The sequence below is a fragment of the Neoarius graeffei genome, chromosome 27 (genome assembly GCF_027579695.1).
Source record: "Neoarius graeffei isolate fNeoGra1 chromosome 27, fNeoGra1.pri, whole genome shotgun sequence".
Lineage (NCBI taxonomy): Eukaryota > Metazoa > Chordata > Actinopteri > Siluriformes > Ariidae > Neoarius > Neoarius graeffei.
The window spans coordinates 31,726,269-31,741,699 of NC_083595.1; the positions used below are offsets into that span (position 1 = coordinate 31,726,269).

The window sequence follows — 15,431 nt, forward strand, 5'->3', positions numbered from 1 at the left end:
ACGCACGCACAGTATACTATATTCGCCCCCAGCCCTGCCCGAAATCCCCCGTCCATCGCTGCTCCTTCAGGAGCACCCCAATCGCGTGATTATAGTAGACTATCCACGAGTTTAGGAAGGCATTGCGGGGGCTGTCGCATGCAGGCTTGGGGCGTAACGGAATACATTTAATGGCGTTCGGTTAAAGGATACAAAATAACAGTAACCGCTTATTCCGTTACAGTACAGGGGGGAAAGATTCAGTGAAATTGGGGATTACTTCACAGGATCACAATGTGTGTGAGGTTGCTGGTTTTGGGCTTTTTTTTCAAGCCTATAAGAGAGGTGTGTGTGTGTGTGTGTGTGTGTGTGTGTGTGTGTGTGTGTGTGTGTGTGTGTGTGTGTTGGGCTGGGGGGGGGGTTGTTGGGGGGGCCCATTCAGAGCATTTTGTCCCGGGCCCAGCCAAAGCTGTCAACGGCCCTGCCGCTTAGTAACACATATGTACCTGTTTGGCCCTAAAAAGGTACACAATAGTTACCTTGAGGTCAAATTATGAGCCGTAAGGGGTAGTAGATTGTACCTTGGGGGACAGAAATGGACTCCTACAGTACCCCTATTTCTGACAGTATGTTTTTATTCTGTTGTGATTATAGTAATAGATTTATTGCTGCTACCTTTACCTTGCTGCCACCGTGGGCGCCACGGTGGTGTAGTGGTTAGCACGGTCGCCTCACAGCAAGAAGGTGAAAGTTATGAGACCAAAAGGGAGCAAATGTTCATTGGATGGATCCAGAACATTTCTTAACGAGAGTCATTTGCAATAAGTCCACCTCCAGCTGGTCAATGATTTGTATAAAAAGGCTGAGGATCCGTGGTTGTCCTCAGCGTTGCTTTCCTCTTCTCTACTTTATTCAGTCATTACCTGATTTAACTGTTTGAGGGCGTGTAAAATATTTTACACATGTTGTATTGTTCCGCTGATCGCAGTGGCCACATCTGTAGTTTTCTACTACTTCAGAAAAATAAAAAGAATAGACATTTGGGTACAGTGCTCAAGCATGGCTGGCGAGGGCCTTTCTGTGTGGAGTTTGCATGTTCTCCCCGTGTCTGCGTGGGTTTCCTCCGGGTGCTCCGGTTTCCCCCACAATCCAAATGCAGTTAGGTTGACGTGGGGCGGCCTTGGGCTGAGGTGCCCTAGAGCAAAGTACCTGACCCCTGACTGCTCCCCGGGCGCTCTGGTGTGGCTGCCCACTGCTCTGAGTGTGTGCGTGCGTGCGTGCGTGCGTGTGTTCACTGCTTCAGATGGGTTAAATGCAGAGGATGAATTTCACTGTGCTTGAAAGTGTACATGTGACAGATAAAGGTTTCTTCTAAAATGACTGTAAGCCAATGGGTCTCTAATGGGCAGGATATGAGCAAATATCATGGCAACATTAAAATGAATGACTTCCGAAGTATATGTCATTTTATATTTATAGTGGCAAAACAGGAAAGTAGGCTAATTTAAATAAATCTAAAACTTGTATTGATGCTGGATGATATTCCTGATTTCAGGAAAACCGGTGCAATTTTATAAACTGTTAGTATAATCCTTAATTAAAATGGGTTGTAACTGCTTCTTACAAATGTAAGATTCCTATCATAACTGGGATTTATTTATTTTTTTATTTAAAATTTATTATTGTTTTTTTTTTTTAGTTTTTATTGTGTGATGAATAAAACAAACAAAAAAACCATACCAGACACAGAACCCCACCCATTAAATATTAAACCAATCAACGTTGAAGTTGTTGTTGTTGTAAGGCGGGCTTAATGGGTTTTCTGATCGAGGATTGGGTTTCCTCTCGTGGTTCAGCCAATCACTGGTCATGCTTTGCTGAGTCCTAGAGGGATTTTGTCCAATCAGCTGTCTGCCTTTCTGGCGTTTTGCCGCTGAACTGCAGCTGGGTGAAAGGAGAGGGAGCTGAAAAACAACACGCACTGGTTTATTTATGTGGAATTAATATACATGGAATTAGTTCAGAATGATTAAAAACAACAAGCATAGCAAAGGTATATTTTCTATATCGCATTTATTTAATAAACGAAGGAGTTTTGCCTAGCATTAAATCTCTGCGTGGATGGTTAGCATTAGCTGGCTAGCTAGCTGAGTTTAGCCGGTAGTGGTAATAATTAGGAAAACTGTTTTAATGAAGGAACTGTTTTAATGAAGTACTTATCTGGATAAATAACAGTCATGAACAGTATACTGATTGCACTCGTTTATTTTTGGGTAGTTTGGTAGAGAAACACCAGTCCTGGCTAAAGGAATAGTTTATGGTGTTGTGTTTTGGATTATTTTCTTCTTTATTTCCAATAACCCTTTATTTTTATTTCAGATATTTATAACCTATATGGCATTTATTTAAAATGCGTTGGATCTTCAGAAGTTGATACTACTGCATGCATCTTTTGTGTTTATAGACCCAGGCCCTCGGGTTTGACTGCACCACGTGACTGACCCACATGGTGCCCCGCCCACTTTCCCCTCACTCCATTGTGTTTAAATCTCTACATGCAGTTGCCTGCTGACCCTGATGCCACCACATGGATCCAGGTGGAAGTGATCTGGAGTCTAGTCTGCCTCAGACTGAGAATCCCTGCCTTATCGTCGAAGACTCCCAGCCTGACAGCGTGGCCTTGGAGGACGACCCTGATAGCAGCTACCGTGCCCTGCTCTCCCGTCGCCTCTCCAACCTCCAGCCCACTTCCCACAGCCCGGTGCTGGTGAGATCTCCTACATCACCCATGACTGCATTCCTAGCCTTGAATTGTTGTTCAATTCCGTTCAATCGTGGTTTTTTTTTTTTGTCCAGGAATTGATTGCATCCCCTTCGAAAAGCAGATGCACTGAAGCTGACTGCCAGACTGAAAAGAGTAACCGTGTGATAGAGGCTGGTATGCGAGTGTTAATCTAGCTTTAGAATTGCCACTTGTCCTTTTAGCATAATTTAAAGTCTTTTTTTTTTTCCCTCGCTTTTAGACCATCTCCCGTCTAATCTCAGTTCAGCGGCTGCAGAGCATAGTCAAGTATTTGAAGTTTGCTCCCTTCCTGATACAAAAAGGTATTTCGGAAGAATTGCTTGTAATGAAACCTGATTTTTTTTTTGCTCCAGTGCTAGACTGTTAATGTTATTCTTTGTACAGAAGTAAACAAGAGGACATGGAGTCTGGTGCTGATTCCACCACTCACTGTGCACAAACAGAAGGTGAGTTTACAAGACTTAATAATAATGTTGTAGTGATTGGTGTTTTTATGGCCTGAGCAAAGTTCTCTTTCTTTTCTTTATGTGATCAGAGGGAATATCTCAATTTGGTCTCCTCGAGCTGTCAGAGAGTCAGGGATTAAATATCGAGAAACAAAATATAGAGAGTGGTGATGAGGATGTAGAGGGGACACCTGGCAACCTCCAGCCAGCAGACAGCCAGAAAACAACCAACCAAGGTAAATCTAAATCTCCAGTACATATACTTGCACTACTTTTATCATTTAGCTTTACTGGCATTCTCAACTTCCCTTTTTTTGTGCTCTTCAGCTGGATTGAAAAGTTCTTCTGGGGCATCAGACAGTCAGGATGACAGATTTAGAAGGTAAGATGCTGATCAGAAATGCATGGAATGAATGTTTTGATACCCTGTCTTGTTTGTTGTGTTTAAGGTTCATTCTCTCTCGTGCTCTCACGTTCTCTTTAGGCCAGAGGTGAGCTCCAGTAGTGCCTTGGTGCCTCAGAGGAGAGAAGGCAGAGAGCTGAGTGTCCAGGCCATACTCCACTCTCAAGTCTCGGAGTCTGTAGAGGATGACGATGAGGAGATGATGTCATCCCAGGAGGATTTGTTTGATGGAGAGAAGAATGGTAAGACTCAGAGGTTTTTCCAAATACAAATATATTTTCTTGTCATTACGTTGATTAGTCCACGACAAAAGGAATTGCCTGGATCAAAAAATGAAATGTTAATTTTAGTGACTGGTTCTACATCTGCTTGGTTCTTGAATAGTTAGGGTTGCAAATTTTAGTGTAATTACATTTATTTTAACTACATTACAGGTATTTAGCAGATGCTTTTATCCAGAGCGATCTACAGCATACCCAGAGCAGCCTGGGAAGCAGTTGGGGGGTTAAGTGTCTTGCTTAGGGGCACTTCAGCCATTCCTGCTGGTCCAGGGAATCAAACCTGTGACCTTTTGGTCCCAAAGCTGCTTCTCTAACCATTAGGCCATAGCGTCCCCTATATACTGAAATGTTATAGTAACCCAATACCTTGAATGTTATTGTCGTAGTGAGACAGACATGGGGAACAGTCACCTTAACACGCCACTATCTGTTATATTACTGTATCAGAAAGATCACATATAAATAGTGGGGACCAAAAGTGTGAGACAGCATTGAATATTTTTTCCCCATTTTAAATTGTAAATACATTTTGAATGGATTTTTAAATAATTAAAACAAAAAGTAAATGGTCAGTATCTGGAATATTTGATTAGCATTGTGCTACCTGTTTAAATGTGAGGTATTGACCATGTTGGGTGCTTTGTACGAAATGTAAGATTTTCCTTGTGACAAAATGATCGTGACGAATCATAAGAAGCTCTGAGATTCATGTTAATATTTCAAAGATTCTACTTTTCCACTCAAGTTTTTGTCAGTAATATAATTATATATTTGTAATGAAAATTGTATTCAATTAGCCGAAAGAATGCAAAATGGAAGCATTTTCACTCATGCTCTCAATCTTTTGGATCCCACTGTATTTTTTATTTTTTTATTTTTTTTTTTAGGCACTTTAATATTTCAATTATTATTATTTTTCTCCCCCATGTTAGTTAAAATTTTACATTTCTTAGGTGATCTGAGATCCTTCAAGACATCTTCACATGGGAACAGTAAACTATAAATAAATATTTAAGCTTCAGCAACACAGTTCCATTTTACTTCCTGTTCACAATATAAACTAAGTACATATGGTGTACGCATTGTGTTGCAGACACTGTATAGAGCACGATGTGTCTGATGTATTCAGCCTCAGAGTAATTCCAATAAATACTTGCTGAAAAATAAGTACTTATGTAATACCATATTTAGGACACAGAGATTTACAGTAGTGCTTGAAAGTTTGTGAACCCTTTAGAATTTTCTATATTTCTGCATAAATATGACCTAAAACATCATCAGGTTTTCACACAAGTCCTAAAAGTAGATAAAGAGAACCCAGTTAAACAAATGAGACAAAAATATTATACTTGGTCATTTATCAATTGAGGAAAATAATCCAATATTACATATCTTTGAGTGGCAAAAGTATGTGAACCTTTGCTTTCAGTATCTGGTGTGACCCGCTTGTGCAGCAATAACTGCAGCTAAACGTTTGCGGTAACTGTTGATCAGTCCTGCACACCGGCTTGGAGGAATTTTAGCCCATTCCTCCGTACAGAACAGCTTCAACTCTGGGATGTTGGTGGGTTTCCTCACATGAACTGCTCGCTTCAGGTCCTTCCACAACATTTTGATTAGAGTAAGGTCAGGACTTTGACTTGGCCATTCCAAAACATTAACTTTTATTCTTCTTTAACCATTCTGTGGTAGAAGGACTTGTGTGCTTAGGGTCGTTGTCTTGCTGCATGACCCACCTTCTCTTGAGATTCAGTTCATGGACAGATGTCCTGACATTTTCCTTTAGAATTCGCTGGTATAGTTCAGAATTCATTGTTCCATCAATGATGGCAAGCCGTCCTGGCCCAGATGCAGCAAAACGGGCCCAAACCATAATACTACCACCACCATGTTTCACAGACGGAATAAGGTTCTTATGCTGGAATGCAGTGTTTTCCTTTCTCCAAACATAACGCTTCTCATTTAAACCAAAAAAGTTCTATTTTGGTCTCATCTGTCCACAAAACATTTTTCCAATAGCCTTCTGGCTTGTCCACGTGATCTTTAGCAAACTGCAGATGAGCAGCAATGTTCTTTTTGGAGAGCAGTGGCTTTCTCCTTGCAACCCTGCCATGCACACCATTGTTGTTCGGAGTTCTCCTGATGGTGGACTCATGAACATTAACATTAGCCAATGTGAGAGAGGCCTTCAGTTGCTTAGAAGTTTCCCTGGGGTTCTTTGTGACCTTGCCGACTATTACACGCCTTACTCTTGGAGTGATCTTTGTTGGTCAACCACTCCTGGGTAGGGTAACAATGGTCTTGAATTTTCTCCATTTGTACACAATCTGTCTGACTGTGGATTGGTGGAGTCCAAACTCTTTTAGAGATGGTTTTGTAACCTTTTCCAGCCTGATGACCATTAATACTTTTTTTTTTTTTTCTGAAGTCCTCAGAAATCTCCTTTGTTCATGCCATGATACACTTCCACAAATGTGTTGTGAAGATCAGACTTTGATAGATCCCTGTTCTTTAAATAAAACAGGGTGCCCACTCACACCTGATTGTCATCCCATTGATTGAAAACACCTGACTCTAATTTCACCTTCAAATTAACTGCTAATCCTAGAGGTTCACATACTTTTGCCACTCACAGATATGTAATATTGGATCATTTTCCTCAATAAATAAATGACCAAGTATAATAATTTTGTCTCATTTGTTTAACTGGGTTCTCTTTATCTACTTTTAGGACTTGTGTGAAAATCTGATGATGTTTTAGGTTATATTTATGCAGAAATATAGAAAATTCTAAAGGGTTCACAAATTTTCAAGCACCTACTACTAACTAGACTATCAAAGTATGTATAAATAAAGTATGAAATAAATTATATGCATTCATTCAGATTTTTTTTTTCCCTAAAATAACCAGCAAGGGTCAATTGACAACAGATTTTAGGAAATATACATATCAGCAGACCTAGAATACATCTCCAGTGGTGTGCTTTTTAGCATGCGCGTATTTCAGACTCTTTTATTTGTTAATTATATTTTTGCTTCCCAGGCTCTAAGGTTGATAGTACAGTAGCAGAGCTTGAAAATCAGGAGCAGCAGGCTCGAACGTGCACTCCTGCTCACAGCCTCCGCCTGCTGCATCTCTCCGGCCAAGGAACGCTGGTGCAGGAGAGCCTGTCGCAGTAAGATAAACTTCAACTAATAGTCTTCTAGTGTTTTTCAAGAGTTCTCGAGCATACATGAAAAATGCTATGTTTACAGTAAGTGGTTCTTTTTTTCTTATGCAATAGACAGTCTGTTGATTTTGTGGCAGCCACCCAGGACAACGTAAGTCAAACACCGCTCATTATCCCCAGTTCACCTACAGGACAGGAGAATGAGCAAGGTAAGACTTCAGATAAGGAGACAGGGTTTATATACACGATGTAAGAGAGCCTGATCTCGAATCACTTTTCTCGTAAATCTTCTTCAGATTTTAATAAGGATGCACAACCAGCAAAGGACACCCCTGGGACTCCTCATGACCAAGCACAAAAAGGGCAGGAAGAACCAATGGATGTGGATCCTGTCCCAAAGCCCACAGTGTCAAACATAGTGTCCCAGAATTCCCCCAGTTTTGCCTTGGAGAAAAACCTGTCCTTGCCAACACAGCCTGAATTCTCACATGTAAGAATTTCAGATCAGTTAAACACTCCATTGCAAATTTTCTGTTCCTTTCCACAGTGTGATCATTTGAAAAATTCTCGTGGTACTATAGGAATAAAACATGACGTGACATGCTGTTATAGGGGAAAAAAAAAGTCTACGCTGTGGTAGTGTGATTTATTTTCTTTAAGCAGTATATTACTGAAGTGTCTTTTTCCTTTTGTACCACAGCAGTTTGTGAGTTAATACAGTTTTTAATTTATTAATGCATGACGTACTTTTAACTGATGATGGTTACATTTCATGTTGTGGAACATCTGCAAACGTTCCACGTATTTGTTATAATGGCTATATAACAATTACTCGACAAAGGTGAAGCGAAATATCGGTGAATAATGATCGAGACAAAGTCGAAATTATTATTCACTGAACCTGAGGCGGATAATTGTTTTAGTATAAATACACTACGCTTTTTTTTAACACAATTTTTTAAAATAATCATTTATTTCCAACTTCAAAAGCGGCATGCGCGTGTAATAAAGGCGCGGCAGGCTTGTCACTTATCAATGCCGAGTCACATAAAATACTTTTGTTTTGAAATCGATAAAATAAATCACACTTCCACCTTCCCTTTGAACAGTTTTAGACCGAACTTCGTAGCATCTTTAGTGCTTTTACGCACAGCATTTTCTTTCATCATTTGTAATTCTTCCTCACTTATGGTGACGAAGCGATTGGCTACAATTTTGCCGACTTGCTCGAGGTGTTTATCGAGAAATAAGCTGAATTTCTTGACCAATCAGACTGCGCGGTTTTTCTATAATCACCTGCGTATTTATACTAAAGAGTTTTTCCCTCATCAGTTTTTTTTTTTCCCCACCTTAAAGTGCTGATGACACATTTTTGACATCTTTGGCGATGTTTTATAACATAAAAAGTAATTCCCGATGATCCATATATTAATTCACGAAGGCGCCTATTTTACAAGTTATGATAAAAAACGCGGCTATTTGGGCAAATTTGACGGGGCTGCAGCACCCAGGAGACGAAGGAGGAGGAGGAGCTATATGACGTCAGCGAAAGAACCTTCCTCCTAACTTACCAGTTTGTTGTTGATGTGACAGGTGTTCAGTTTGTCATTATTAGTATTTTTATTAGACATTATTATACATTTATTTTTTTATATATATATATATATATATATATATATATATATATATATATATATATGTATATATATGTGTGTGTGTGTGTATGTTATTATGCCTTCGCGTTGTGTTGCCGACTTTTGCTCCAAAACCCACAAGGATGGGGTAAGTTTATTCAAGTTTCCCAGAGATCCCGAGCTGCATGCGAAGTGGGTGAAGCAAGTCAGGCGCACTCGTGACAAGTGGGAGCCCTCACCAACATCCGTCCTGTGCTCTGAACACTTCGATTTGGATTGTTTTGACACTTTCCCAGCTTAAAAGAATCTCTTGGGTGTTCAGTTCAGCACAAACGTGTGTTACTACCATCAGCAGTGCCTACACAGTGTTGCCAGATTGGGAGGTTTCCCGCCCAGTTGGGCGGTTTCAAGTGCATTTTGGTGGGTTTTGAACATATTTTGGGCTGGAAAACGTCAGCAGTATCTGTTGCCAGATACCGCTGAAGTTTTCCAGCCCAAAATGTGTTCAAAACCCACCAAAATGCACTTGAAACCGCCCAACTGGGCGGGAAACCTCCCAATCTGGCAACACTGCCAGTATTCCGGAGGGGGTCTACTAGTAGCTATGCCGGATCCAAAGACAGTCCTCCTGTCAGAACATGTGTTGTGAAACGACATAAGATAAAGGTACGTAGAGCTATAGATTCTACATGATAATCATAAATGTAATCATAAAGTCGGCGTGATCTCAGTCATGTATTTGCTTGTGAAAGCTTGCGGCTTTCATGTAACTGCCGCCTAGCAACGAGAGGCAAAGGGTAAAGAGGGTAGGCTATCATAGATTCTATTCGGAAGAGATCAACACAATTCTAGACTCCCAGAAGAGGAAGAGCTAGCACTAGAGAGTTCACCGGCGTTTTCATGTGCCATTTCCATTGGGTAGAACCAGAGTAGAACAGCCAGTGAACCGCAGTGTGTTCTTCCGCTGACGTCACAACATGGCCGCGAGCCACGGACCCAGTTTTCTTGCGCTGTGCAATTAAAAGTTGTATATTCGCGTAACAACAGCTTCTTTTCACGTAATTATAACAGAAATCTAACATGTTTGCCATGTTGTATAGTTTATTTAAGAAATTGCATAGAGTCATGTTCGTGTCATCAGCACTTTAATGTTAATAAGATAAAAGGAACGCGCAAATCCTGAAGACTTTGCCATGGTAGAAAACTTACTAATCGTTACAAAGTGCGGCTGACGCGTACTCCTTCCATAAATGTTCAATAAACATCTCCATATGCTCCAAGCATCACCATTGCAACAATTATACTTTATTTTTTTTAAAATTGGTTAACTAATATTTTTTCCCCAAATCTATTATTAGTTTTAGATTATGTGGAAAATGTCACACAAGTTCCTATGAATGAGATGTAACCATAGAAACAGAACAAGTTCATTAACATAAACCTGTTTTGTTTTTTTTTTCAATTAATTACAGTAAACATGATTGTCAGAGCTGCTGTAAATTTAAACAAGCAGAATTAAGCATTCAGAGATGTTGTGGTATAAAACCTATTGTCTTTTCTCATCTGTTATCATGTGCTATTACTCCTGATTTAGGATGTTTTTGTGCCTACGCCATCCTTGGAATCTGGGGTCGGCAGTCAAGGTCCAGAGGCTTCGAAGAAAAAGGAATCGCCAAAAGAAAGTCCATCTACAATACTCGATGCAGAAGCATTCAAAAAACCTGCCAGCAGCCAGCCTTCACAAGTGGCTACATGTTTCCAGTTAGAGCTGGACAGTGAAAATAGTGTTTTTGAAAAGAAAACTCAAGCATTCACTACGGATGATGACAGTCAGGCCACGCAGATTGAGGAAATTCAGGAGCCTGTAGGAGAGGATGAGCGAGACTCTGTCCCTGCGCGCCGCGTAGAGAAAACGGACAAAAGCAGCCCGGATTGTGGCCTTAACAAAGCTGTTAATTTACAAGGGATTTCCCAGGAGCCTGACTTGAAAACTACAGAGAATAAAGAATGTTCCTCTCAAAAGCTGTCCTTACAGTCTTCAAAGGGGCAAAACGGGAAAATAAATGACAGCGCGGCAAAATCTCAGGAGAGTCAATGCATTTCAAACACCGTAGCCTCCCAGCAGATGGATGAAGGGGGTTTGGGTAAAGACCTGACCTTGAGTAGAGAACAGGCCGGGAGACCCGCTAGCACAACTCCTCCTGTTCCGTCTCAGTCCAAATCTCAATCTGTCATCATCTCTCACAAAAATCCCCCAGGTGAAGAAGAACAAGGAGGTGGCAGTGACCAAAGACCGAGCCAGCCCATATCTCAAAGTCACCGACTTGACAGTACTAGCAATAAGGATGTCGATGAGGAAGATGAGGACGGAATGGATGAAGGAGAGGTCCAGTGCACTAGCAGGACCGAAGGCTCTGGATTCGGCCTTGCGCTTTCTCAGAGCCAGATTAATGCTCCAGATCCGGTGGAGGATGGAGGGGAAGTCGCTCAACCTGCAGGCAGCAAGGATGAGGAGAGCCTCAGTGTCATAGTCTTGGAGGAGAGCGAAAGAGTCTCCCAGGAACAAGCACGTGTTGAGAGGTCACCGGTGTTCAGAAGTTCCTCACAGCCTGTCAGAGGGTCCCCGAAGGAGAAATTTGAGCCTGGCAGAAAAGTCACGGGCTCCCAACCAAACAGCTCTGGCCAGAATTTGCAGGTGGCCACTAGAGATGGTGCCAGTAACACACAGGCTGGTGATGGAGGATCACAGGTCCAGAACGTGGCCAACAAAAGCCTGAGTGACAGCTCGGGAGGTAGGATTAATATAAAATTAGTTTGGAGCTAAAATAATTACTCATAAGATGCGAAAACAAAAGGCATTAATAACTTTAAAAAAAAGATATAGAAAATTCAAACAGTAAGAATGACGCAAAAATTAATTGATTTTAAAATTTTAAAAATCCATGCTCTTTTTAATGGCTTCTGCCACTAGATGATGGAGGCATTATGTTTTTGGGTTGGTTGCCTGTCCGAGATTATTGTTAAAGCGATATGTCAAGAACGAGTGGTTTATAGGATTCATACAGAATTATTATTGTAACCAGCAGATCAACTGATTAGATTTTGTTTGGAATGGGTGCAAACTGGGTCAAGGTCACAGCAAGGTCAAACATCTGTTTTTCTTCAATAGCTTTCTCCATGTTCCTCCAGAAATAACAAAAGAGTAGTAAAGCATATTTCTGAATAATCAAGATTGATCTACTTCACACTATATATAGTTTGATATGACGGTTGAGATGATCCACAAGCTACGTCAGTCAGATACCCCTTTTCCACCAAATCAGTTCCAGGGCTGGTTCGGGGTCAGTGCTGGTGCTGGTTCACAACTCGTTCAACTTGCGAGCCAGCTGAGAACCAGTTTGCTTCTCCATCGCTCGCGGTGCTAAGGGAAGCCAGTTACGTCGCTACGTTTGCATAAACCTTGGCGCGAATATCGAAGCAAAAACAACACGGAAGCAGCAGCAACAACAATAATAATAATAATAATGGATGACTTCGCGTTTGTACAGCTGCTGCTTCTTGTCGCTTAAAAATGGCGATCTTTCGCGGTCTTGTTATTGTTGTTGGTCTTAACAAACCCAGCAGAGAGTTGGTGCTACCCTGGAACCGGTTTTTCTGGCCCCAGAGCCAGTTCTTTGTCAGTGGAAACAGAAAACCCGGTTCCAAACTAAGCACTGGCCCCGAACCAGCCCTGGAACTGCTTTGGTGGAAAAGGGGCAAAAGTCCCTCCCGTGCCAGGACCTGGTCTTCCTAGGCAATCTCCCAGTCTTTTGAGGTGCGTGGTAACTGTGAAAGTTTGACTCCCAACTCGCGTGCCTTGCCAGATGGCGGTAGGTACCATTTTTATGATGGTCTTTGGTATGACCTAACCGCGAGTAGAACTCGTGATCTCCTGGTCAAGAGGCGGACATGCTAACCATTAAGCCAACTTGTAGTTCATAAGCGGTGTAGTAGATACGAAACAAAGTGTGGACATAAAGGTTATTAGAATGTGTCTCCTTCAGAAAAAGAAATGCAAACCTTTTTGTATAAATCTCTTTTGAAAATTTTTTTTTCTCCAACTATTAATGTCTTAATATGCACTATTTTACCGATTTTATAACTTTTGATACTGAAGGAACATCTGTGAAACTAAACCCACCAAATATCTTGTTTGGTGTCCTTATCTTATCCTAGTGATTTGCCAGGTTTTGTGTATGGCTGTATTTGCAACATCTGTTTTCAAATTGCAATAATTCATACGATGCTGGAGATCTTCATACTTTTCACCTCTCTTGATTACGGGCTGATGTACAGTAGATTTTCCACTATCGCCTCTTTTCCATTATTGGTTTTTAATAAATCTAAATACTAGCTCTGATATTGGTCTGCAGATCTTCCATTCCACTTCACACTTCCCAGAGAAGGAGAGCTGATCGGGCCTGCGGCGAGCGCAACTCCTCCACACGTCAGACAGCTAAAGAACACGCCACTCCACAGCACTCCTATCGGTGGGTGACCCTGCTGTATATTTACTAGCCGTATGTACATCATAGAAATAAATTCTCAAAGGAGACACATGAAATGAGTTCTACACGGCTTTTCTGTAACTTACCGTTGATTACAGATGATTTTGCATGTTGCAGAAATGAGTACGTTACGTGAACGGACAGAGGCCGACGTTACCAGAGAGACAACAATGGCTGCCAGTGAGATCTCAGTCGAGGAGAGCGGAGAGGCAGAGGAGCTGGCAGCACAGGAGGGTGATGGGAAACTGAGTCTCAGAATGAAGGTGGTGACCCCTGTAGAAGAGGGCTCAGGATCTGAGCGTTTCAGCCTACAAAGTAAGAACTTGCTCTCTTTTTGGTTGTCTTTACTTAGTGGATCTGTCTCTTATCAAATATTAGGTATAGATATTTAAAAAAAAATACTATGCAGAAATGTTCACCTCCATTCTGTAAGGATGAGAAAGAACGCCTTTATTGTAGCCACTATTCACATTTGCTGACTTTTTTTTTGTGTGTGCAAATACCTCACCAGAGCCGTCATTATCAGATGAGGAAGGCTCCGTTTCCAAGGCTAAGGCTGTTACCAGGTAACGTCTGGTGGTTGCTATGTGAGAAAGATCATTTGTGTGCGCATGTGTGAGGTTGGATGCCCTTTTTTTTTTTTTTTTCCCCCCTCTCCACTTTCCTAGCTGCTGATTCATCATCACTTACTGTGCATTTATGGCACATTTCTGAAAAGAGAGCTTGATTATTCCTGCACAGCCTGTAATGTCTTTTGGGAAGATTCGTGACTGATGGATAACACTAACTGGGATTACAAAAAAAACTTGATTAAATAATACATAGACTTTCAACTATAGAAATACTGGCACTCATGAGAAGAAGCAAAAATGTTCTCGAGTACTTGGAAGATATTTTACTTCCGACAGTTACTCTCATAAATATTTTTAAAGGTCCCATGGCATGACATTTTCACTTTCTGAGGTTTTTTAACGTTAAAATGAGTTCCTCTGACCTTCTTAAGTCACCCCAGTGGATAGAAATGTCATAATGTGTAAACCAAACTATGCCCACCCTTTGTCAACATTTCAGAATGGCGCGTCAAAATGGCGCGTTGATAGGCTCTTCCCTTTACTACGTCAGCAAGGGAGATGATCCCCACGCCCCCCCTCTGGATTCCCACCCACTGTATGGATTGCCTGCCCAGCTCAAAAGTTGCCACCATAGATACGTCACTTCAATTTTGTAGTGAGGAGACCATAGAGGACACAACAACATGGCACCACCTAAGCAAGCGAAACATGGAAATTGCGCTGTACATGGATGTGACAACACAGAAAGGAGTCTGTTTTTACTGCCGACGGGAGAGCCCCTGAAGACGCAGTGGCTTAATTTTATTTACTCCAATAATACGCCGTCGAGTCTACCTAAGACGGTGTATGTTTGTCGGAAGCATTTTCCTGATGAATGTTTCCACAACTTGGGACAGTACAGGGCAGGTTTTGCACATCAACTGTCACTGAAGCCTGGGTCCGTACCAAGCATCCCTGCCGCATCAGCCACAAACACCGAACAAGTAAGTGTATAACTGTTAAGTCGTTTTGCCGTGTTTTAAAATAGGTGCGTTAGCCTTGCAATGGCTACATTAGCTGTGCAGCTAACCACTTCCTGCAGTTGGCCAGGAACTTTGCGCTGAAGGTACTCCTGCTGAAGTCGGTGATTTACAGTTTGTTCAACTGCTTGCGCTTCTGCTTCGGGGTCGGACTCCGGGTCAAAAGCGAAAGCTTGGACTGTTGCTTGACCTGCCATTGCTCCTGTTCACACACAGGTAGCATGCCCGCAGCTTGGTCAAGCCCCTCCCCCTCCCCCCATGGCCCGCCCCCACCCTCTACCCTTCCCCGCCTCCATGCTTCTCATTAGCAAAATGACGCACTGGGAAAAGGGCTGAAATGGGGCTTTCTCCCAGGAGGCTATATCTACGTGCCGAGGGTTCATTTCGAGAAAGGCTGCGGATATAACATCCGGAAACCTCCACGAGCCCGTTTAAAGCATCAACAAACCACCATGCCATGGGTCCTTTAAATAGTATAATGTCTCAAATCTGTAGCAAAAGTATTGGCACCTACAGATGACTTGCAAGCATGTGATCAAAATGTGCTACGTCATGAGCGTCCGCCATGATGGTGGAT

General features: G+C 41.8%; 1 protein-coding gene across 5 annotated transcripts in view; it reads left to right on the forward strand.

Moving 5' to 3' along the window:
- Positions 1-1,909: 1,909 nt before the first annotated feature.
- The window catches only part of tp53bp1 (tumor protein p53 binding protein, 1), a 49,332-nt gene continuing 35,810 nt past the window's right edge, over positions 1,910-15,431 (forward strand). For 4 of the 5 annotated variants that reach the window (XR_009651734.1, XR_009651733.1, XM_060911452.1 and 1 more), the window contains exons 1-15: positions 1,910-2,032; positions 2,444-2,746; positions 2,836-2,917; positions 3,003-3,084; positions 3,167-3,228; positions 3,318-3,464; positions 3,556-3,610; positions 3,713-3,873; positions 6,956-7,088; positions 7,197-7,291; positions 7,379-7,572; positions 10,311-11,508; positions 13,129-13,245; positions 13,381-13,578; positions 13,775-13,829. Coding sequence is in view for 3 of the 5 variants with exons in the window: in XM_060911452.1 (XP_060767435.1) it covers positions 2,567-2,746; positions 2,836-2,917; positions 3,003-3,084; positions 3,167-3,228; positions 3,318-3,464; positions 3,556-3,610; positions 3,713-3,873; positions 6,956-7,088; positions 7,197-7,291; positions 7,379-7,572; positions 10,311-11,508; positions 13,129-13,245; positions 13,381-13,578; positions 13,775-13,829 (2,759 nt within the window). In the remaining 2 variants the exon portion in view is untranslated. The remainder of the gene's footprint in view (positions 2,033-2,443; positions 2,747-2,835; positions 2,918-3,002; positions 3,085-3,166; positions 3,229-3,317; positions 3,465-3,555; positions 3,611-3,712; positions 3,874-6,955; positions 7,089-7,196; positions 7,292-7,378; positions 7,573-10,310; positions 11,509-13,128; positions 13,246-13,380; positions 13,579-13,774; positions 13,830-15,431) is intronic. The other variant, XM_060911453.1, reaches the window with a different exon arrangement.